Here is a 22423-nt window from a genome sequence, read left to right as displayed (position 1 = left end):
AAAACAATTGCAACATAGCCGGAAAAAGTATAGAATGCTTTGTAAACTATTCAAAATTACTGTCAAACAAGATTTCTATGATGGCGATGAAGTGTTTTATTACTGTGTTTTGTGGTCCGGGTCCTTCCTTCAATAAGTACAGCCATGAAACACAGTTGAGATCATACAGAAGTTAACGGATGTGATCAAGCCAGATATAAGACTGCAGCAGGCCAGGCACACCTGTTACACATGCAAACCATTTCATGAAATACTGACACTTATATTAGTTTTAGTAGCACGTATAAACGGGACTCACTTTCCACCTCTCCAAAGTTACACCAGCTCAGACAATACATATGCTGCTCCTGAAACCTCAATAGCAAGAGGAAGAATACCAGTTTTAATTGTGTAATTAAAGATCTTTGGCTTCTAGGAACAGCAAGATTTAACTTTATTTTCCAGAAGGATGAGGTCATGTAATCACAAAAACGGGCTGAAATATGCAATGTCAATTTATGAAGTCTATTAGTTCTTTGAATGCTGCCTTTGTGTGTATCCAGCTCTGATGTGCATTGTTAGGCCAGACGGGCCTCCTCAGCTGTGTAAAACAGATGAGATTGGTGAGATAATAATCAACTCCCGTGCTGGGGGCAACATGTACTACGGCCTACCTGGGCTCACCAAAAACACATTTGAGGTATGAAAGTAAAATTACATTTCCAACCTGCCTGTGCTGATACAATCAAACGATTAATCTGTTTCTTTCTGTGGTGCATATCCATCATTTCTATATGGTTGTGTTCAGGTGATACCGGTTAACGCTAATGGAGTGCCCATTGGAGAGATACCATTTGTGCGGTCAGGACTCCTGGGGTTTGTTGGCCCAGTAAGTATCACATTTCATTACAGTACAACATCTGTGGTAACGTGAGCCGTCCTGAAAACCATCCTCCTCTCTCTGCCTTTCAATGAGTCTGCATACTTATGTACATGTATAATGTAATGACCCCGCTGTGTATACTCCTGCTACGTGCAGGGCAGCCTGATCTTTGTGGTGGGGAAGATCGAGGGTCTGCTGATGGTGAGCGGGCGGAGACACAATGCTGATGACTTGGTGGCCACCGCTCTTGCCGTGGAGCCAGTCAAGACCGTGTACCGTGGAAGGTAAGGAGACCACTAAATTCCTCTTCATACAAACTTTGAGTGGAAAGATGGCGCTCTGTTGGTAAAGTGTGGATTCTAATTTATCGCTGCTGACACCTGGTGGTACAAGAGAGGCGCAGCTGCCCAAAACAGGGCATCGCTGCATGTAATAGTGGTGTGGTCTATAGATATCTGACTTACACACCCTCTGAATAGTCTTATGTTTTTGTGTTTCAGGATCGCTGTGTTTTCAGTCACAGTGTTTTATGATGAGAGGGTAGTGATTGTGGCGGAGCAGAGGCCAGGCGCCAGCGAAGAGGACAGCTTCCAGTGGATGAGCCGTGTGCTTCAGGTAAATCAGCTCATCAAGTTACAGGAAATAATATACACATCTTCTTTATTTGTGATAGGCAATAACACTATCATCCAGTGCAAGACAAAAGCACCATTCTGTCAACTTCAGTTTAAAAAAAAAAAAAAGTTGTGATATTAGCTATTTTGTAAGCAACTGTCCTCCGCAGGCTATCGACAGCATCCACCAGGTTGGCCTCTACTGTTTGGCTCTGGTCCCGGCCAACACCTTACCTAAAACACCCCTGGGTGGCATCCACACCTCTGACACCAAGCAGTTCTTCTTAGATGGCAACCTGCACCCCTGCAACATCCTAATGTGTCCACATACGTGTGTCACCAACCTGCCCAAGCCCCGCCAGAAGCAGCCCGGTAGGCAACGCTTATCTGCAGACAGAAACCCCAAAGATGGGAGACATTGTTGATGTTCCGCCTGTGAGAGTCAGTCAGGGTTATGAAGTGTTTTGTGAAATTGAAGCATTGTCAGTAGTGTTACATAACGTACACATAACAGTTTCTGAATTTTGGAAAGCAATGTTTCTGCCACGTTAGTCTCTGGTTGTGGCAAAGTTCGATGACTGTCACACAATCGGCATAGTTGAGCACAGCCACCATTTATCATCTGTGTTTGACAAAATACTGCAGTCCGAATGTTTACTTTCCAGACACGTACAAATTAAAGCTATTTTGGAATCTGACAGGATTACAACTGGGGTTTTCTTGGGTGCTTTATTGTGAAATGTGCAGTGTTACCATCATTTCTATTTTCCAATCCTATATATTATTTTAATTGTTTTTAAATTTGCACTCACATAAGACTACATAAGATCCAGATAATGAAAACATTTGAAATGTCTTAACAGAGGTCAACAAGCCTCAGGTTAATACAACAGACCGCCCCTTAACTTTAAGAGAAAAACAAACAATAACAAAAATAGAAAGCTATCTAAGCACATGTACATTAAGAAAAAAACGAGAAGTACACTAAATGAGCAGAAAAACTAACGATTAAAAACTAAGAAATACATACAGAGAGAAAGAAGAATATACTATAAGACATTATGAATACAATGTGATGACGATTTCCTTTTATCCATCTTTCTGCTTCATACTTTACACTCTGTTTCTCTTGTAGTTGGTGTTGGTCCTGCATCAGTGATGGTGGGCAACCTGGTTGCAGGGAAGAGGATTGCCCAGGCCGTAGGCAGGGACCTCGGCATGATCGAAGACCAGGATCTTGTACGGAAGGTAGCATGACCATGAATACTGCAGCTCTCACTTCCCACCCCCCCACTAACTATTTATCTGATTACTTCAAACACATTCCCACTTTCCAAAGAGACACTTGCATGTCTTTCAGCATCAGCAGGAAACACATGATCAGTACCAATGCTCATACTGTGTTATAATGGTGGATCGTTAAGTTTGAAGACTTTTTACTGCAAGTGTAACTTGGTTCAGGCTCAAACAAAGCTCAGTTTTGTAGATAAAAACCTGGACTCTTCTCTCTTTCTGCTCTCGTCATTCTCTGGATGTAGCTCTGTATGTGGCCCACTGTAATGGTAAGAATGAAGACCCCCTTCTGGCACCTTCCCCATGCCTTTGTTTATTCTTGGATGGTGGTTCTATGTTGTGTGCTTGTGTTAAAATCTGACACAAGCATAGCTTTGCATGTTTATTGTTACTATCTGTGTTTCAAGATATGCACCTTCTGTAGCTGTTCCTTGTTTTACTGCAAAGGTTCCTTTCACATCCTACGTTATTGGTCATTATTTTAAAAGCTGTATTGGCTCAGAGTATGTGGTGTAAATTATTTGCACGTTGGCAAGAGATCATTTATGCCAGGCAGCTGTGTACTGAGGTATGCAGTCTCTGAGCCCCACCTTATTTTGTTTTATTCAGCTGTATTACATTGTTCCATCAGCACTAAACTCCTCTCCGTATAAGCTCTTCGTGGTTGTGTTTGTAATCATTTCTCAAGACTATTAAAGCACAACCTCAGATATACAGTACATGCATCTAAATATGATTTCCTTTTATTTCAGCATCAGTATTTGACAGAGGCTCTGCAGTGGAGGGCACAGACAGATGCAGACCACGTCCTCTTTGTTCTTCTTAATGCCAAGGTATCAAACTGATCTGTTTATATGCCGAGAAACACATTATGTATACTTAGACTGTGATGATATTGATACAGAAATTACTACTTGTGTTTTTGGGGACGTTGAATTCCTTCCTCTGTGTATTACTCCTGTCCTTCAGGGTGTCACAGTGAGCACAGCGACCTGCGTCCAGCTTCACAAGCGAGCGGAGAAGATAGCTGCAGCGCTCACTGAGAAAGGCAGCATCAACACCGGAGAGAACGTAGTTCTGCTTTATCCTCCTGGTGGGTTCTGCCTCTTGCTTCCTGTCTGTGTCTACCTATTAATCCCCTAGTGATTAATTATAGTGAATGTTCTACACCACTCTATCTTTCTCTCAGGAATTGATTTGATAGCCGCCTTCTATGGCTGCCTTTACGCTGGATGTGTTCCTGTAAATGTCAGACCACCGCACCCTCAGAACCTGGCAGCCACGCTACCTACTGTCCGCATGATTATTGATGTGAGTGGGTGCTCTTTTACGCATGCACGTGTCTTATTGCATGCTCATGGGTTTGTGTGTACTTACATGTGTGTGCAATAATTTAATCCTAGTATTAGGGTATTTTCAGTTGTGGGTTATGTGTAGATATTATAATAAATATCCTGTAGACATTGGACATTCAGCCACCTGTGATGACCCTGCTACCTAAAAGAACATGAATGTTCTGATCGATTTAGCAATTGAGCAACCTTTTTTCTGCAATGTTAGACCTAAAGCAGAACAAACAAACACAATACTCAAGTTCACCAAAAGTCAGACAGAGGGTCGAACTTAAAAAATTGCATAGACTGAAGCTGTCTCCCTTTTATAAATTGGATTTTATTTTTTCTAACTGTGAAATGTCCCGCTTAAAGTGAAATTAAGAGATCCCTATCAGAAATGTTTGTGTTTATTCTTAAAAATCAATATTGTATCCGCTTCAAAATTCAGTATCAGTTGGCTATAGAAATGTAGATCATGTTATGTGCATTGGTTTATGTGTGCTTATGGATGAATTTAATTAGATTACTGGTCATTTGTAGCATCTTCTCCAATTCAAATGAATCGTGCTTATGTTTTGTTACCAGGTCAGTAAAGCTGCATGTATCCTCACCACTCAAAGTCTCATGAGGACTATGCGCTCCAAAGAGGCTGCTGCTTCTGTTAACATTAAAACGTGGCCAACAATCATTGACACAGGTAAGAAACCAAAAGATAGGATTTGTTTTTAGAGTCGACATTTTGACTTGTCAGAGCAGAAAAATCTCAGGTGTTTGATAATTATCCCAGTAAGCCATGGCGGTGTGAAGCATCATGACTAAAGCAGCTACATGGAAGTTATCATTAACTTTATTATTTACACCTGTGATTTTTATACTGTGACATGTCAAAATGTGAAAATTCTCACGTTCAGGCAAAACTTGACCATATGTGAATACCATGAGGTAATTTATCAACAGGACTTTTTAATACTTCAAAGTCCATAGTTCAACTTTAACATATTTACACCCTAAATCCACACGAGCTGTGCAGAGTGTTATGACAGATGTTCCGTGAACAATTCACGTATTTGTAATAAGACATAACTGAATTAAGAATACATGTTTACGGTAGTTGACTTTCTTATTGGTCAAATTCAAAGTAAAAAAAGGCTTGTCCGTTGCTTGTAGTAGTTGTCATAGTGAGTGTGAAGTTAGGCGTGTATAAAGTGCACAGTTCTGTCAGAAGTGCTTGTGTCAGTTATTGTGGACCGTTTGCAGTATTTAGACAAACAGGAAGTGGCGCATTTCTCGGCAGTGATTTCTCCCGTTATTACAAAAATTGTGGGTAGACAAACGTGTGGGCAGATAAGTGCTTAATGCATACTAAATGTCTCCTTTGTTTTCCTTATAGTATGTGTGTGTTATCTTCTGTTAAACCCTTTCAAACAGCATTTTAATTGGAATGAGTTGATATTTGATTCTAGTATTATTATCTAAGAGCAATAATTGAGAGTATATATATATATTTTTTGTCATTATTGGTCAATATATTTAATAGTTATTTTGTTCCCTGTAAAACAGATGACCTTCCTCGCCGCCGGCCTCCCCAGATCTATAAGCCACCCACAGCAGAGATGATTGCTTATCTGGACTTCAGTGTGTCCACGACAGGCATGCTCACTGGGGTCAAGGTGTGATGGATGAGCTTCACTTTCAAATGCTGCAGTGTTTGCTCTTGATCCTAATCCAATAACCTGTTGGTATTACGTATACAGCTGTGGAGCTCCTACTTTAAGGTGTAGAGACCCAACAAAGGAGGGGTTTCCACTCCACAGTGGCTATAATGAACATGTCCAAACAATGTATGTCAAATGATAATGTAACCTACAGTGATAACATGAATGTGCACCTCCCCTCGACTCTACAGAGATTTAGACAGAGTTTCAGTTCATTGTTTAGCTGTCCGGCCCACAACTTTACTGTTTGGATTCACTCTCATAGCACACTTTGAGCAGCAGCAGCTGTCTTCAGTGGAAAAGTTCTAGAAACCCACTGTACACTACTTGCTCAGCACCAAACGACAGACAGACACAGTTTGAGACAAACATGTGAACATAGTGGAGCACTTAGCAGCTAGAGAGACAGATATTTCACGGTGTTGGAAGAGACCAGAAATGTAGCTAAAAGAGTCTATTAGACTAGACATTCATCAAGGACCAGAAACACAACAAATAAATGCTAATGTTGCTCTTGTCAGTCTTCATTTTATGTAGAGACATCAAATTAAACATAGTTCCTGTATGTGAGAAGTGATCTGAGCTATGAGCAGGTAATGAGCAATTGAATCCTGAATGTCTTCAGCCACCATGTTTGTCTTTTTAAAACAAATCCGTGATTGCCCGGCAAGTGGTGTGATCGATCAGTCAGGAGCAGGAAAAGCTGTCGTTGATGAGCGATAGAGCGACCAGTCAGTCATCTATTGTACAGTGTTCCTGTACGACCTCTGTCACAAACTAATGGATATTGACCTTTGCCAAACCACAATGAGGGCTGACAGACAGAGTAAACAAGAGAAAATGGCGTCTTTATTAACCTGCTAATAGATACAAAGGCTACACTTCCGTACATATACCTCGATTGAATGTAATAGAATTCCGCCATATGCGCTGTTGCACTGGAAAAGGTGTTCTACTGTAGCATTACTTCGCAAAGTAGAAGAAGGCAAGCCTGGTTGACAGAAGCATTAGAAAATCATTCCTTGCTATGCAACGGGGTCGGTGTGACATTTTACTTTGTCTCTAATGTAACTTCCTGTTTGTTGCAGATCTCTCATGCAGCGGTCAGTGCAATTTGTCGCTCTATAAAGCTGCAGTGTGAACTCTACTCCTCTCGCCAAATAGCCATCTGCCTGGATCCTTACTGTGGTCTGGGCTTCGTCTTGTGGTGCCTCGCAAGGTGCAGTAAAACCTACAATACATACATGCAATGTAGTGGCATTCTCTCTGTTGTGGTGTTCCACCATTCATCCATGTTTTCTCCCTCATGTCTTGTCTTTTAGTGTTTACTCAGGTCACCAATCCGTCCTGATTCCCCCCTTCGAGTTGGAGAGCTGCTTGTCTCTGTGGCTGAGTACGCTCACTCAGTATCGTATCAGAGACACCTTCTGCTCCTACTCCGTCATGGAGCTCTGCACTAAAGGACTGGGCACTCAGACTGAGTTACTCAAGGTAAAGGACTATATACATATGAGAGAGAGAGAGAGAATCCTGAACGAAAGATATGGAATATTTGATCATTTTGTGTGGGTGTGTTTTCGTGTGGGCTATAAATATGTATTATGACGAATGTAATAAAGTTTTGTTTTTTTCAGGCCCGTGGTGTGAACCTGTCATGTGTGCGGAGCTGCGTGGTGATAGCAGAGGAACGCCCTCGACTCGCCCTCTCACACTCCTTCTCAAAGCTGTTTAAAGACATTGGGCTGTCGTCCAGAGCTGTCAGCACTGCGTTTGGTTCACGGGTTAACCTGGCTGTCTGCCTGCAGGTACACCAACCGACTTCCCATAGAAGTACACTTTGAATTATACGTAGATGAGAGCCAGTGTATGTACCTGCTCTTTGTGTGTTACAGGGCACCACTGGTCCGGATCCCTGTACGGTTTATGTGGACATGAAGTCCCTACGACATGACAGGTAAGAACACATGATCATTTCAACCAAGATGACAGGTTTAAACAAACAAGTCTGGGTCTTAGCTGATGTTTTCAGAGATTAGAGTAGATTGTAAATGCATTGATTGTATATGCCTTCTTATGTAGAGTGAGGCTGGTGGAGAGAGGAGCACCCCAGAGTCTTCCGCTAATGGAGTCTGGCAAGGTGAGATGCTTTACATGTAACACCATGATTGTACTGATTCACTCATCGAATTATTATTATTTTGTTAAAAGTAATGCATGTCACCAGTGCATGACTATTTTTTTTCATCTACAGATACTGCCAGGTGTTCGGGTGATAATTGTAAATCCAGAGACCAGAGGTCCACTTGGTGACTCTCATCTAGGAGAGGTGAGATGTATATACTACACAACATGACAGCATCTTGACCAAACAGTGGGTAACACCTTGTTCATTCTGAAACCAATATCTGACCCAGTGTGTGTCTCTCTCTCTCTCTCAGATCTGGGTGAACAGCCCTCACAATGCCAGTGGCTACTACACCATCTACGGAGAGGAGAGTCTTCAGGCCAACCACTTCAACACCAAGCTCAGCTTTGGAGACCCGCAAACCTTATGGGCCAGGACGGGATACTTGGGTTTTGTGAAGAGGACTGAGCTGTTGGAGGCCAACGGGGGTGAGTAGACACTAACGGACCTCAAGGCTAGATTTAAAACAAAATGGATTGGACGGAGACAGTCTTATCTCGATTAGATTATTACGAGGTAGATTATTAACACTTGTTAACAGGAAGCACAATCCTGGCTGCTTACACATTTACTTTTACTTTGTCTGCATACTTTTTACGGTGGATTATGTTGCCTGCATTTCTGTTCGCAGATCGGCACGATGCTCTCTTTGTGGTGGGCTCACTGGATGAGACCTTGGAGCTTAGAGGGCTACGCTACCACCCAATTGACATTGAAATCTCCGTGTCCCGGGCTCACCGCAGTATAGCTGAGAGGTGAAAATTGTCTTAATAAACATACTGACCCGACCCGCACTTTACTAATGTTCTTAGGAAACTACAGTGATATCCACTACTAAAATGCAAACTGCTTCAATGGCTCACAGTGATACATAGATTGAATTACACTGTGAAGAATGTGAATACCAGTTTGATCCAAAAGGTCAAACTATCCCTTTAACATTGCTTCTGGGTTTTTGTTCCTCACAGTGCTGTGTTTACATGGACCAACCTGCTGGTGGTGGTGTCAGAGCTGTGTGGTTCAGAGCAGGATGCGCTGGACCTGGTGCCTCTGATAACCAACGTGGTCCTGGAGGAGCACCACCTCATCGTGGGTGTGGTGGTCATTGTGGACCCCGGCGTTATACCCATCAACTCCAGGGGAGAGAAGCAACGCATGCACCTTCGTGACTCTTTCCTCGCTGATCAGCTGGATCCCATCTATGTCGCTTACAACATGTAAGGGGTTGTGTTGGTCTGGGCTTGTTTAAACATCATCCACATTTTGGATGCTTCTGCTTCATCTCCCCAGCGCTCGACTGCAGCTTTGGCAGAGGGTGAAAAGGAAAAAGCATGAACCACATGTATTGCCACCCAGCCCTGTGTGACACCAGCATATCTTGGTCACTGCATGTATGTGATTGGACCTGCCATGTTTGGAGTTCTTCACTGTGTTTTATAGATAGAATTTTGCAAATGGGACAGAAGCAACTTGTACTGCATATGGCAAAGAAAAAACAAAACCCTGTTGCACTTTTTTATAGAAAGGGTGAAACATACAACAGGACCACTTTTGAAATAATTTCTATATATAAAAGAATCAATTGTCTTATTAAGTACCTACCACACACCTCGTAAAATACTTTTGTTTCTGTTTCCATACAAATACCAGGAGCTATTAAACTTGGATCAACAACTTGAAATATTTGTACACGCACACAAACGCATGCCCTGAGCACTTGTTATTTCTCACTACCACAGATGAACAAAAGAGGGCAGATGAAAACAAACCATTAAACAAGTAGTCAGTCTCAGTTTGTGTGCAATATTTAGAAAAATTATTTTGTCCCATGATAATGAAGCCAAAAATATTTCACAACTTTCCTGCCCTAAAACATTTCCTGCCTTATAAAACTTTAGCCATACATTCCTATCTTGATTTTTAATGAATCTGTTATTAATGGCTGTTTACTCTTCATTGTTTTTTGACTAGTAGTGGAAATCCTGACCGATATCCAAAGGGATCAAACTAAAATAGGAAAGTGGCCATATTCTGTACTGTACCTATAAAGGCCTATTGTATTTTAGATAATATGTTACTGTATAGATATATTTTAATTGTATAAATGTATAAATGCTAGACTTGTCTCTCTCATTTGATGATTCATGGATAGTTAACCCAGATGTTGGATTACAATTGATGCAGAGAGAGGATTGTAAATAAGATTGAACAGTTTTGAAATGGAATATTAGTTGTATAATGGAGGTTAAAGATAATTCACTTTAAAGCATTGTTAGTCAGAATAGATAGAACATTGCACTTTCTCAAAAATCTATTTTATTATAACAATGAGGCATTATAACAAAAGGTATATATTAACATATATTATTCTGAGGATTCTTGCTTGAAGAGCTTTGAGAGTTTACTAGGAGGGCTATCACTGTTAATGCCAGGGAACTTTCCTGTCGGCCATTGAAGAAAAAAAAAACACTTGGCTAAAAACCAATAACATGACTTTTTAGGCTACCGGGTTATTTTGTAAAAATGTTCACAAATATTTAAAAAAATAGGCCCACAACCCCTTATCTAATATGCATTGCCATTGTACTTTGGATCGGTAGACAGTCACACACCTCTCATTTTTGTATTGCAAAATAGAGCGTTTGAGAGTTTGTTTCTTCCCTTTTCCTTTTCACACTCAAAGTTCATTCAAACTGTATTTTGTATTTGTGCAACTTTGTTAAGAATGACTTTGAATACTAACGGGATTGTTGTCGGTACTTAAGAGTCTGTAGTCAATAGATGCAAGTCATCATGTATCTGGATATTTTTCTTTGTTCTGTCACTGGATTTAAAAGCACTTGTGAATGCAGTTGCAAAGCTGAGCCACATCTAACACATCCTTGTTTGGCAAGTAAAGTAATTGTATGAAAAAGGGTGAGAAAAAAATAATAATAATATTTACATCAATATGTATTTGCAAAATGTGTTTGATTTATTGTTATCCTTGTGCTCCTTGCCATATTGTATAGGTTATTTGTACTAGATTATACTGGATTTCAGTGATGAACATTTAATGTAAACATGTAAATATTTTTTGTTAATTTTAGACTTTTGGAATTGTCCCATTATAAGATACAATCATGCCAAACACAATATTAGACAGATGTTTAATCATCTAAAGGTAAACAGGTAAATAATCTATTGAATTACTGCACTTTGCACTGGTAGTACTTACATCAGGTGTCTACTGTGTGGACTAACTATCCCTATTTCATGTTACATTAAATGTGTTACTAATTTGAGATATATAATGCTTGGCATTTGCTTTTGCCCAGTGTAAGTCCACCTAGAAGAAAAACTAAAAGCACTTAATCTCGTCTTTTACATAGCATCCTTCATTTGCAGCAGAATGTTTGCATGATTCAGCCAAGCACAAGAAGAAATCAGCTTGAGGCACATTTCATCTTCAGGCACAAGGGGAGGAGATATATATGTATGACATTGTATATTCAGGTAACCAAACTCATAACACAGGGGTGGACCAGGTGGTCCCTTGGTGCAATCTGTGAATAATACCCATAAAATGTAGACATTTGTCAGAACAAATCTCCTTGTTATTAAGGCAGACTTAATGAGCAAAAAGAGGGGTTACTGGACCTGTGTCCATATATACCATCTACCTGCTTCGCTGGGGAGTCTACAAGGGCTTCCTTTGGTTTCCACTCTTTTTCTCCATCAGAGTTCTCACACACTATGCAATCCCAACGACAGTGCAATTTAATTTCAAAGCTTGCACAGTCTGGTGAAATAAACATGATGCTTAAACATTTTGTAATAACTAAGAACAGAGGACTGATGAAATTTAACCGGTAGTGTACTGGATTAACCTCTTTTGAGCTGTTTTATCAATATTTTGTGTATGCACTCTTGGTATGTTGTATATTAATTATTTGGTGAATTCTATACTGCTCCATGAGGGTGTGATCCACTGATGTATCTTTAATGTTAGGGAGGTGTTTTAACTCATACAGTTAAGAAATCAAGGTGGTACCCCCTTTCCATTTTCTCACTTATTTTCTATTTTGGTTTGTTGTACTTTGTTTTATACTTTATGTGAAAGTAATACAGAATAAACAAAACCATTTAATCATTTCAGATGTCCTTATATTCTGAGATATATATCCTGAGTTTAGTAATGGTGTGATAGTGATTGAAATGAACCTCAAAGCCTAGACTTTGTTTTATTATAACACAACTTGCATCTTTACAGTGAAAGCATTTTGAGAATTTGAGAATATATTTTTGTCGTAAAATCCCTGTGTATGGCTTGCTGAAAAAGCTACTTGTAAAATGGGAAATATGAGTCTGAATTTTTACATCGTGATTTATTTAAAGATTGGTCTTGTTTCAAGATAAGATGATCAAGAGGGCAACATCTATTGATACAATCATACATGGTGATACAACCATAATACATGGCTTATGCACCATTTTAATAACGTAGCTGTTTAAGAATTACTAAAAACATTAACTTATAATATTAGTGGATTTAAAGTACCCACTATGTAGAATGCCCCCCAGTGTTATATGATACTATTATTGGATTATTATTGCAGATGCACCACTGTTGAGGCAGCATTTATAATAGCCAAGCAGCTGAAATTAATACATAGTTACTTAACGTTATACTCTAAATATAAAGTAGCGCACAATAGATAACGTCACTTGGGCAATGCACTGTGTATTTTATGTAACAAGTGGGACTTTTCCACCCTTTCCATGTAACTACATATACCAGTTGCTCAAACTCTTCACCAATCACAAAGCCGAAATAAACTATTACGTAATGCGTCTTTGCCAAGCAGCACCGCCCATTTCCTTTGGGAAAAAAAGTGGTCAGCTATTTTTTTTAGCTGACATCTTTGTATTTTTAGCTGTTAGCCACTTCTGCTAAGTAACTTTTCAAGGCATTTCTTACGTCAAAGTATACACACGAATTGCGCGAAGTCCACGTTGAGAACAACAGCAGTTACGCGGTCCTTGAAAAGGTAAATTTTGGCTGGCTGAGCGGTAACTGTCTGCTCCGCTGTGGCGGTAATGGCGGCTGTTGCTTCGTCAACTCCTAGCCGTTTTACGAAAAGGGAAGGTGTAGTTAGCTTAATGGCTCCCCGTCTCGCTGACGTCTATTGACGCGGTAACTTGCGTGCCAGTGACAGAGTTACACATATTTGCTCAATGAGACTAAAGCTCATCCTTCCTGTGAACTAGAGTAACACAACTTGCCCCGTTCTTAGTTCTAAAAGTGTTATTTTTCACGGTTTGAATTGGTTAACATCCGTTTAACTGAACGTTAGCTCCCGTCAACTAGCAACGGGGATGTTAGCGAGGTCGAACATTGTAGCGCGAGGGACAGAAAGGACAACTTTACATGTCGGCTGGAGAGATCGGTTGCGATGAAGTCAGCCCGCTTATAAACGTAAAATGCAGCATTCAACTCATGAGGAGGGTGAAAAGTTAACAGTATTGACTGTTGGGCCTAGCTAATTTCCTTAACTCCATGTTTACGTTAGTTGCATTGGCTAAAACGATTGAACCAAAAGGAAGTCGATTTTTTTTAGTTAACTTAAAGTCACCTTAACTTTAGAAGAACGGGTTAACCACCGTTTGGACCAGTGATTTTATATTGCTCCTTGTCGGGAAGAGTTGTTTATTATATCAACAAATGGCACACAGGCCACAGCGGAGTACAGCATATTATAGGCAGGCAAACCCCGCCACGCACGGTTGTTTTGTTACATTAGCGCCATTGTAAAACTGTAATATCGATTTTATTTGTTTCCAGTTACTATGGAAGAAGTACAGCAGGGCAGCAATGGCACCGAGTTACAGACCGCCACCATTACATCTGCTCAGTTCTCACAGATAGCCCAACAGGTAATTCATAGATCCCTTTCAAAATGCAGTACCTTTGGAAAAGCTCACAATACTGCCATTCTTTATTTCAACTGAATCTCTTGCAATGCTAATGCATATTTTTTTATTTTTACGAATGTCATGCTTAAAGCACACTTAAAGGTCTTAAAGTTGGCTCATTAGTTCTTAGTATTCATATAGATGAATGTGTACGATGGAGCTATGAAGACAGCCGTATTGATTTATAAAGAGACTTCCACATAGCTCTTTTTTTGTTTTGTTTTAATCTTTATCAGCAAAGTTAAAAGTCAACTAAAAATGAAATAATATCTTTAAATAATTCACAAAGAACAATCTGCACAATGACAAATTAAGTAGCGGAAGGTATATTACCACATACTGAAATTATATAGTGACTCACTATATAATTTCAGTATGTACCCTCATTAAAGGGTTTGTTACACTAGATTTTAAATGATCAGTTTATCCAAATGACATGCTGATAGTTTTGGTTTTATGAGATATCCCCTTTTTAAAAATATATATTTTATATATATTTAAAAAATGTAATATGTCTTTGCAAAAACAGTGTTTTGGTTACTAGAGATAATCAACCGCAACCCAACAGTTTTCATTTAGACTGTTTATTTAGTTGAATTTAGATCCAGATGAAACCATTCACAGTGCGGTCCTTCTGGTGTTACTGGGGCGACTGAGGATTATAAGCAAAATTACAATATTTGTCATTGTGGTAGCAGAAGTATCAGTGGTACAGCTCAATCTTAGGCGTATAAAACCAAAACTCTTTCCATGGCTTGATGCCACAAGAGGTAACTAATTTGGGTGAAATGATGACTCTTTAAGCATTTCTTTTATACAATAAATTTCAATGAGTGTTGTGTCTTGTGCACTGTAGATGATTGTAATTGCCACAATTACTATGTTTTATGGATTTTAAATTGGGTTTGGTTTTTTGTAGATGTCACTGGGTGGTGGTTCTGTGGCCGTTGTACAGCTGCCAGGGGGTCAGTTTCAGGTTCAAGGGGTGATCCAGTCTGCACAGTCATCAGTCATTCAGTCCCCTCAGATGCAAACTGTACAGGTAAGACCACTTGCTTTTCTTGACACTAATAATTGTCTCAGTGAAAGTCTATGATTAATTTATTTCCTTCATTTCTTTTTTTACAAACCTTCAATGTGCCTTTTTATCATTACTCATATGCACTTTGTTAATCCATCTCTCTTTCAAGGCCCTGGGTTCAGATAGTGACGATTCACAGGACTCATCTGACAGTGAATCTGTAGCCCATAATACCAGAGAAATACTGGCGAGACGGCCTTCATACAGGTAAAAAAAAATAAAAATAAGCAAGACACATTACAAAAACTACTTCAGAGAGGAATTCCATCTCAATTGATCTTCCTTCTCTCACCTTGAAGAAAAATCCTAAATGAACTGTCATCTGAGGAAGTAACACACATTGAGGGAAAGGACAGCCCAGTATCCACAGCACCCGCCACCCAAATCTACCAGACCAACACCGGCCAGTACAGTATGATCTTCTCCGTGCAATAGTACTTGAATAAAAAAGAGTGTTTCATTTGGCCTGTGAAATTTAGAATTTGTTATAAAATGTTATTCATCTCTAGTTCACAGAATAATCATAACAAATATATGTTGGATTTCTGCAAAAGGAACTTTGGGATAATTGTGATTGTTATGTAATAAAATGTACTGTGTTCTTCGTGTTAATATGCTCACAAGAAAATGTGTATATCAGAAACCACATTTCTAGTAAAATGGGAACAATTCCCCATGTCTATGATTTTTTTCTTTAACCTATGAAAAAAAGAGAGTACCCTGCAGATCTCAGAATGTACTTAACTAGCTGAAATGTGAATTTCACTTGTGCTTTACCCAATCCTGATGCCATCTGTGTGATTATTCTAGTTACAATAGCCGCTAATGGCACAATCCAGCTTGCTACGTCGGGGACTGAAGGCATTCAGGGGCTACAGGCTATCACCATGGCCAACTCTGGTGGAGCCCAGCAAAACACGACCATTCTTCAGTATGCCCAGACACCTGACGGCCAGCAGATACTGGTCCCTAGTAACCAGGTTGTTGTACAAGGTAAGCAAAACATGTCATATTTTAAGAAAATGTATCTAGATTTCTTAGTAAATTTTATCAGCAATGTTTTTATAAAATGTCTCAATATTGACACTAGAAAAGTAGTCACTGAAAAAATGTCCCAGAAACGTTTCTTCTAATGGGCTGTTATGCTTGTTTATGGTTAAACAATAATATATTAATGTCTAAACTTCTCAAGCTGTTATGACTCCTACAGTCAATGTTTGACTGTCATGTTACCTGCAGGTGCAGGAGGAGAGATGCAAACATACCAGATCCGCACCGCGCAGACAGCCAGCTCCCTGCCTCAGACTGTAGTTATGACGTCTCCTATGGGACATTCTCAGGGCAAGAGTGATGACCCAACAATGAAAAGGGAAATCCGGCTTGCAAAAAACAGGTAAGTGTACAGTTTATTTTTGGGTCAATCACAGTCACGAATGCACACCGACACAATGGAATGGAAATACGCTTGGCAAAGATTACAACATTTGTGTAACCAAGTTGTTGTGATGATGCAGTGCCTCCATTACTGGAATTATGTAGAGCTCAGAAACAGTCTAATGTTTCCCGATTAACCCTTGGAGACCTGCATAGCCCCATTTTGATCCTTTTTATGGGGGTGGGGGACAGGGAATCTTTCAGGTAGATTTCAAGTCAACAGTATATGCCACATAAAAGTGATACACATCCTTTTAAAGCCAAGATGCAGCTCATGCGTGTGTCAAGGTGTTCTTGTCATAAATCAGAAGTAAAAATTAATGAATGAGTTAATTAATTAAAATCAATTGTGAAAGTGTAAAGGGCTTAGAATATTATGATGGAATGATATGATGGCCATTTCCATGCTCACTTATCTCTCATAAGTTGTTACAGCTATTTTGGGGTTTATACTATTTGTTACACGGATACAGTGCTAAATGTAATATGTTTTACCACTTGAGTGGTAAAATTAAATGATCAAAAATCCCTCAAATACCCGATTTAGTATCCAAGTCCTTGAGGAACGCCATAGAAATGTTGCGTCTGTTTTGTACCTCTTCAGAAACCCCCTAATTGTCAATATACTTTGTAAAGGCATACCTCCTCTGATCCCCCTAGCTATCTCCAGGTAATTTTATAGTGAGGTCAAGTTTTCAAAAAAAGGTCTCACTACAATGAAATGGTTACTATGGCAACTAAAGACCTGTGTCCATGTGGCATCTTTTTATGTTTTTATCACAACAATATCTTGACAACATATCACCACTCTAACCGCTGTGGTATGATCGAGTATTGCCCCTTTGCTTTGTTATCTATTTGGACTACAATCGGTTTGACATTGTTTTTTTCACCACAAGCACCAACCGAAGGACTTTGTATGGATGAGCTTGTCATTGCTCAACCTTACAGCTGTAACATTAGAGAGAGAGAAGGACAAACCGTGGGTACAATGTTTACAAAAATAAAACCCCAACATTCAACAGCAACGTTCTGTGTCTGCTCTCCGTTATGATAGTGTCTGTCTGACATAAGCTCAGGATAGACAGACACAACCGAAACAAGCTTCTCCATGTGCTACATTGAGAACACCAGTGCTTTTTGTAAATGTTTTCTCTAGACTCTCTACTCATTGGGAAAAAAACATAGGAAGGAGCTCATTGAATACACACAAGAATCTCGGCTTTCCTGTCAATGTTATACAATATGTGCAATTCCAGGACTGTTTAGCGACCCCAGTATGTTCAAATATTCAAAAATATAATTTTTAGTATATGTAAAAATAACGCCTTTGTACTACTTAAAGAAAAACTGCATGCTTTTTGCCCAAAACTGCATGGGATTAGCATCAAGTGGCCATGTCTGTGAAGGGGAGACTGGTTGGTACCCATATTCGTGCACATATCTTGAGGGGACCCCTTTGAAGATCACCATACTAGTTTGGCCTTGCCAAAATTTAGCATTTTTTTGTGCTATTCAGCTCCCGACCAGCATGACATGGTTGGTACACCTGCTAGTTTCATACCAGTGCCTTCCCTCTAGCCTTAGCGAGATCGCTCCGGCCTCTAAAAGACAGTAATGTCTATGGGTTAATTGTAAAGTATCCTATGTTGTAGTACATTTTTTGCTTGCACATTTTTTATTGTTAAGCTGGAACTTTGATATATGTAATTTTATGTGAAAATACTGTACATTGTGATGCATTGTGAGTTTAATTGCATAATCTTTCAGTCAGACTAACATTTTTGTCCTCCTTTCAGAGAGGCAGCGCGTGAATGTCGACGGAAGAAAAAGGAGTATGTTAAATGCCTTGAAAACCGCGTAGCTGTTCTTGAAAACCAAAACAAGACCCTAATTGAAGAACTCAAAACATTAAAGGACCTTTATTGTGTTAAAACAGGATAACCTATTTGAATAGAGGCTGCGGATTGGGACATCATTTGGGAGCGACACGGCTCAGCCATTTGGACATGAACAGGGTTTCTGGGAACACTTAATTTCAGGCTCCTGAAGTTTTTTTACTCTGTTTGATATAAAAGTGACAATTGATGGCAGTAAGATATACTCAACAAATACATTTTCCACCTGCTGTTTTTTTTTATTTGCTAACACTATAACATTTATAGTTGTGTACATTTTAATACTGGGAGGTTTGAAATGGTGAGCTTTAACTTTGAGTCTCAGTTTGTAAATGTATCCCGTGTTTTTTAATAATGTTTAAAAATGTTGCTGTATTTTTTTTATCCTCCAACAGCATCAGCAGAATGTTGACTGTATAATTCACACACAAACATAATTCCTGTTTATATTGACCAGCAATTCCCCTCTGTTCTCTATAAGGAGAAGATGTTACAATTGTCATTCCTTCTTTTTGTGCAATGGAATATAAAGGGTAACAAATGATTACATTCAGTGTGGTTTGTTTGGTTGTTTTTTGGCAGTTACTTAGACAATCAGGGAAAAAAAGCAGTGTCCAGGTAATATTTATTATGTACATCTTGGGAGGGGTTTGGAAAGAAGAACAAACTATGAAATATTGCTGATTCTGTAAATAAATAAATATATTTTCACTCAATAAATGTAGTGGCTAGTGTATTTTTGTTCTAATCGTGACTAATGACTGGGCTTTCTCATGAGAGGCACCATAATGTCTGCCCCTGCAGTCACTTAATGGAATATCCCATGATATGTGGTCTTATCATCCTTGTGACCTCTGGAGCCTCTACATGTTTTAGGTGAAGTTCAGAAAAACCAGCTGCCTCTAGATCTTTCCACGTTGCTCTGGTAATCATGCATCCATCTCCAAGGTAGTACCACAGAGGCTCAAACACATGCTGTAAGAAGTATGTACAGGAAGAGGGATCTGAGACGACATGCTCCAAAAAGTAGAAGGCTCCACCCTGAAAGAAAACCAACAAAAAGATAACCAGATCAAGACTGCAGTGGCTGTAATGTGCCAGCCGGTTGTTATTCGTTAGGAATGTAAAGCAGAAAGAGAGGCATATGTTCTGAAGTTAATCCTTTAGTTATCAGACGTCTATGATGACAATACGTAGCCACGTTTGAGATAATACGTTCTACATGCTATCGCATGATCAAGGCCGGATTACCCGGAGGACCCCAACAAGGCTTCGGATATTTTTTGGACCCTGGGATTACAAAAGTGCTTTTTATTTCAGTTTATACGAGTACTGGTTGGTGTCTGGGTCCCATTTGCAGCCTGTTGTGTGTGCACCAGAACAGTAAACACTGCGAGCGGGAGGAAGTTGTTTGTTTTGTGCCCGGGCCCCAGCCACGTAACCTATGGGCCAGTAATGTTCAGAAAGCCGGCGACGAACAACATATTTCCGACAACACTTGAAAGCCGCATACTCACTGTTTTGAGGATGCGTCGGACTTCCTGCAGCACGCGCTGCACGTTGGTGACAGAACAGAGAACCAAGGTGCAGACAACGACGTCCACTGACTCGTCCTCCACCTCCTCCATGGCTTCCCCAGAGACGACTATAAACGTGTCAAAGGTCAAATGCTTGTTCGCGTCCATGCTCATCTGCAGGTACTTCTCGAAATGAGGGTTGGGGTCGGTGCAAATCACCGTGCAGCCACAGGGGTAAAACTTGAAGTTTGCCCCGCTGCCACAACCGATCTCCAGCAGACGGAGAGCACCGTCGCTATTTGCAAATGTGCCCACGTTTCGGAAAAGGTCCCTTTTTGTTTCGTGCATTTTATCGTTGTATGAAAATGTTATGTTATAGGCAAGCAAGGGAAACAAGCGTTTGTACATACCGTACATGCCCGTGATTTCCATTAGATATAAGGGTAAAGTCAATATCAAACAAAGCAGTCTGCATAATTTCATGAGCAAAGACTTCATTGTATTCTGAGCTAAACAAACCGCTGCGAGGGCCATCTTGAGCTCGTGACTTACAGGATCAAAAGATTAAACTCTTAATACCTTAGAGATAATGTCTGTGTGGCCCTTTCGCCATAAGATGGAGCAAGTACACCGTGTGCACGAGGGGCAACTGAGAGAACAGGTGCCCCCCTCATTGTTGGACTCTTGTGTCGATATCATATCAATACTTGTTTAAAAAGAAAACATTGATCATGCAGCAGGATCAAATTTAATCGTCACCATTAAGACACAACACAATTAGTTTGATAACAGCAAACACATATATTGTCATGTCTTGAAAATGCAAATTAATCCAACAGTAGCACACATATAAGGACACACTGAAGGACAGATAATCTCCATGGCTGTATCATTGATTTATCAATTTTGGAGATGGGAAATGACAAATAGAACATCAAACAAATACATGTTTCACTTAAACTGCATATGAAATGAGTACGGTATGCTGCCTATTTAATGGTTTAGTCAATGTGTGAAAATAATGTGGCTTTACAAAACACGAAGAATATAGGGTTTTTCCAATACTAAAATAAAGTTAGTATTAGAGGAACTGGCATTATTTCTCACTGGTGCTGATCAATCATATCACACAAGAGAGGAGAGGCTTTAAGTGCTTTGCTTATTCTTATTATAGAGCATTTTATTACAGCATTAAGGTTTTATTTTGTTGTGGAGTACAACCCAACAATATGCAATAATCATTTATTTGACGGCATAACCTACAATGTGTGGTTTGATTAGGAACAGCAATGGTGCATCGATGTGTCTCAGCTTGAGTTCAGTGAATCCAGCTTCCTCCAGATGTTTCCAGGTTTCTCGGATGACCTCACATCCATCCCCAAAGTAGAACCAAAAAGGCTGAAGTACATGCTGGAAGAAGTATGCCCAAGTTGAGGGATCTGCAACGACATGCTCCAGGAAAAAGAAGGCTCCACCCTGCAGAACAAAGTTTGAATGTGTTAACTGTGCAAACATCAAAATCAATCCATTCAACCTGTCATGGTTTACTTTGATAGGTTTCCATACTTTGTTCCTGTTTTGTAATGAATTATGAATTATTATTATTAATATTATACTTAATTGAGGGCAGCATCTCTTGTTTGCGATATATGTCAACGTTTGCACAGTGAATTAAGTAGCAACAATATTAGGATAAAATAAGTGGTGTGGCTTGGTGCATGTGTGGAATCACTTCTCTGCTTTGCATATTGTGTTTAACATGTGAAAGAAAACAAATATAAACAATTGAAGTAAGACTTCTTTTTCGCGAGTTACTTATTAATTCACACTGGTGAATGATTGTTCCATTAGGTGCACTGCATTATAACAATCAGCCTCAATAACATTGCAACCTACGGCAGCAAATGGGCATTTTATAGGGAATACATTTCGGGAGTCACAGATGACTTACTGGTCTCAGCATGCGGCGAACCTCTCGCAGAGTTTGCGGTATGTTGTTGACAGAGCAGAGTACCAGGGTGCAGACAACAACGTCTACCGATTCGCTCTCAACTGACCCCATGTCCTCCCCCGATGACACCATAAATCTCTCGTATGAGAGCCGGTCGTTCTCGCCCATGCTTTTCTTGAGATATTTCTGGAAATGAGGATTCGGGTCAGTGCAGATCACCTTGCAACCGGGCGGATAAAACTCAAAATTTGTGCCGGTGCCGCAGCCGATCTCCAAAATTGTGAGCTGCCCGCCAGGCTTGTTGAACTCGGAGAGATTGCGAAACAGCTCCTTCTTCTTGTCGTACATTTTCTTGTTGTACATTATAGAACACCGGTACAAAATACTTGGGAAGAAACGTTTGTATATTTCATACAGGCCCGCGGCTTGGATCAGATGAAGGGGCAGGCACAAGATATTGACGATCCAAGTACAACATGCCTGTAGGCAAGCCATTTTTCATGCCCCAGACTTTCGTGGCACCCTGTCGATTGTCTTTGTTTGCTGTCAAATTATTAAAGATAAGCTCAAGCAGGAAGTCCGGT

The 22423-nt window shown here is 39.9% G+C and overlaps 4 protein-coding genes across 7 annotated transcripts in view; 2 read left to right on the top strand and 2 right to left on the bottom strand.

Moving 5' to 3' along the window:
• The window catches only part of dip2bb (disco-interacting protein 2 homolog Bb), a 44633-nt gene extending 32502 nt beyond the window's left edge, over positions 1-12131 (top strand). The window contains exons 19-38 of one of the 2 annotated variants that reach the window (XM_034532737.1): positions 543-679; positions 788-868; positions 1019-1146; positions 1363-1477; positions 1647-1848; positions 2612-2715; positions 3522-3602; positions 3739-3862; positions 3959-4080; positions 4689-4800; positions 5664-5773; positions 6907-7037; positions 7141-7309; positions 7453-7623; positions 7711-7772; positions 7898-7955; positions 8070-8144; positions 8257-8431; positions 8635-8758; positions 8972-12131. In XM_034532737.1, coding sequence (XP_034388628.1) covers positions 543-679; positions 788-868; positions 1019-1146; positions 1363-1477; positions 1647-1848; positions 2612-2715; positions 3522-3602; positions 3739-3862; positions 3959-4080; positions 4689-4800; positions 5664-5773; positions 6907-7037; positions 7141-7309; positions 7453-7623; positions 7711-7772; positions 7898-7955; positions 8070-8144; positions 8257-8431; positions 8635-8758; positions 8972-9224 — 2534 coding nt within the window. In that variant the 3' untranslated portion in view covers positions 9225-12131. Of the gene's footprint in view, positions 1-542; positions 680-787; positions 869-1018; positions 1147-1362; positions 1478-1646; positions 1849-2611; positions 2725-3521; positions 3603-3738; positions 3863-3958; positions 4081-4688; positions 4801-5663; positions 5774-6906; positions 7038-7140; positions 7310-7452; positions 7624-7710; positions 7773-7897; positions 7956-8069; positions 8145-8256; positions 8432-8634; positions 8759-8971 lie in introns of both variants that reach the window. The other variant, XM_034532736.1, reaches the window with a different exon arrangement.
• Positions 12132-12840: 709 nt separating this feature from the next.
• atf1 (activating transcription factor 1) lies at positions 12841-18962 on the top strand. 3 transcript variants are annotated; one of them, XM_034532738.1, is made up of 8 exons: positions 12842-13033; positions 13828-13919; positions 14878-15000; positions 15149-15246; positions 15339-15451; positions 15850-16032; positions 16279-16432; positions 18273-18962. In XM_034532738.1, the coding sequence occupies exons 2-8, from the start codon at positions 13833-13835 to the stop codon at positions 18415-18417; spliced, it is 903 nt and encodes a 300-aa protein (XP_034388629.1). In that variant the 5' UTR covers positions 12842-13033; positions 13828-13832; the 3' UTR covers positions 18418-18962. The 3 variants fall into 3 exon arrangements, with proteins under 3 accessions (XP_034388631.1, XP_034388629.1, XP_034388630.1); XM_034532739.1 differs by lacking the exon at positions 12842-13033 and adding an exon at positions 13081-13461; XM_034532740.1 differs by lacking the exon at positions 13828-13919 and having other exon boundaries at positions 12841-13033.
• A 213-nt stretch (positions 18963-19175) lies between these two features.
• On the bottom strand, positions 19176-20428 carry LOC117731435 (methyltransferase-like protein 7A). Its single transcript, XM_034533800.1, has 2 exons — positions 19889-20428; positions 19176-19412 (listed from the first exon to the last, which is right to left on the bottom strand). Exons 1-2 carry the CDS (start codon positions 20420-20422, stop codon positions 19176-19178), a joined length of 771 nt encoding a protein of 256 aa, XP_034389691.1. The 5' UTR covers positions 20423-20428.
• A 189-nt stretch (positions 20429-20617) lies between these two features.
• On the bottom strand, positions 20618-22379 carry LOC117731436 (methyltransferase-like protein 7A). The gene is made up of 2 exons (XM_034533801.1): positions 21840-22379; positions 20618-21364 (listed from the first exon to the last, which is right to left on the bottom strand). Exons 1-2 carry the CDS (start codon positions 22332-22334, stop codon positions 21131-21133), a joined length of 729 nt encoding a protein of 242 aa, XP_034389692.1. The 5' UTR covers positions 22335-22379; the 3' UTR covers positions 20618-21130.
• Between the last annotated feature and the right edge of the window lie 44 nt (positions 22380-22423).

This window comes from Cyclopterus lumpus, chromosome 5, assembly GCF_009769545.1.
Source record: "Cyclopterus lumpus isolate fCycLum1 chromosome 5, fCycLum1.pri, whole genome shotgun sequence".
NCBI classification, from domain to species: Eukaryota; Metazoa; Chordata; class Actinopteri; order Perciformes; family Cyclopteridae; genus Cyclopterus; species Cyclopterus lumpus.
Note: the sequence above shows the minus strand (reverse complement) of the source record. Positions and strands in the feature narration are given on the sequence as shown.

Coding starts and splice junctions, on each gene's coding strand:
- atf1 (XM_034532738.1), top strand. CDS start 13,833: ATGGAAGAAGTACAGCAGGGCAGCAATGGCACCGAGTTACAGACCGCC. Junction 15,001..15,148: donor CTCAGATGCAAACTGTACAG/GTAAGACCACTT, acceptor CTCTCTTTCAAG/GCCCTGGGTTCAGATAGTGA. Junction 16,433..18,272: donor ATCCGGCTTGCAAAAAACAG/GTAAGTGTACAG, acceptor TCCTCCTTTCAG/AGAGGCAGCGCGTGAATGTC.
- LOC117731435 (XM_034533800.1), bottom strand. CDS start 20,422: ATGGCCCTCGCAGCGGTTTGTTTAGCTCAGAATACAATGAAGTCTTTG. Junction 19,413..19,888: donor TCCGACGCATCCTCAAAACA/GTGAGTATGCGG, acceptor GTTTTCTTTCAG/GGTGGAGCCTTCTACTTTTT.
- LOC117731436 (XM_034533801.1), bottom strand. CDS start 22,334: ATGGCTTGCCTACAGGCATGTTGTACTTGGATCGTCAATATCTTGTGC. Junction 21,365..21,839: donor TTCGCCGCATGCTGAGACCA/GTAAGTCATCTG, acceptor TTTGTTCTGCAG/GGTGGAGCCTTCTTTTTCCT.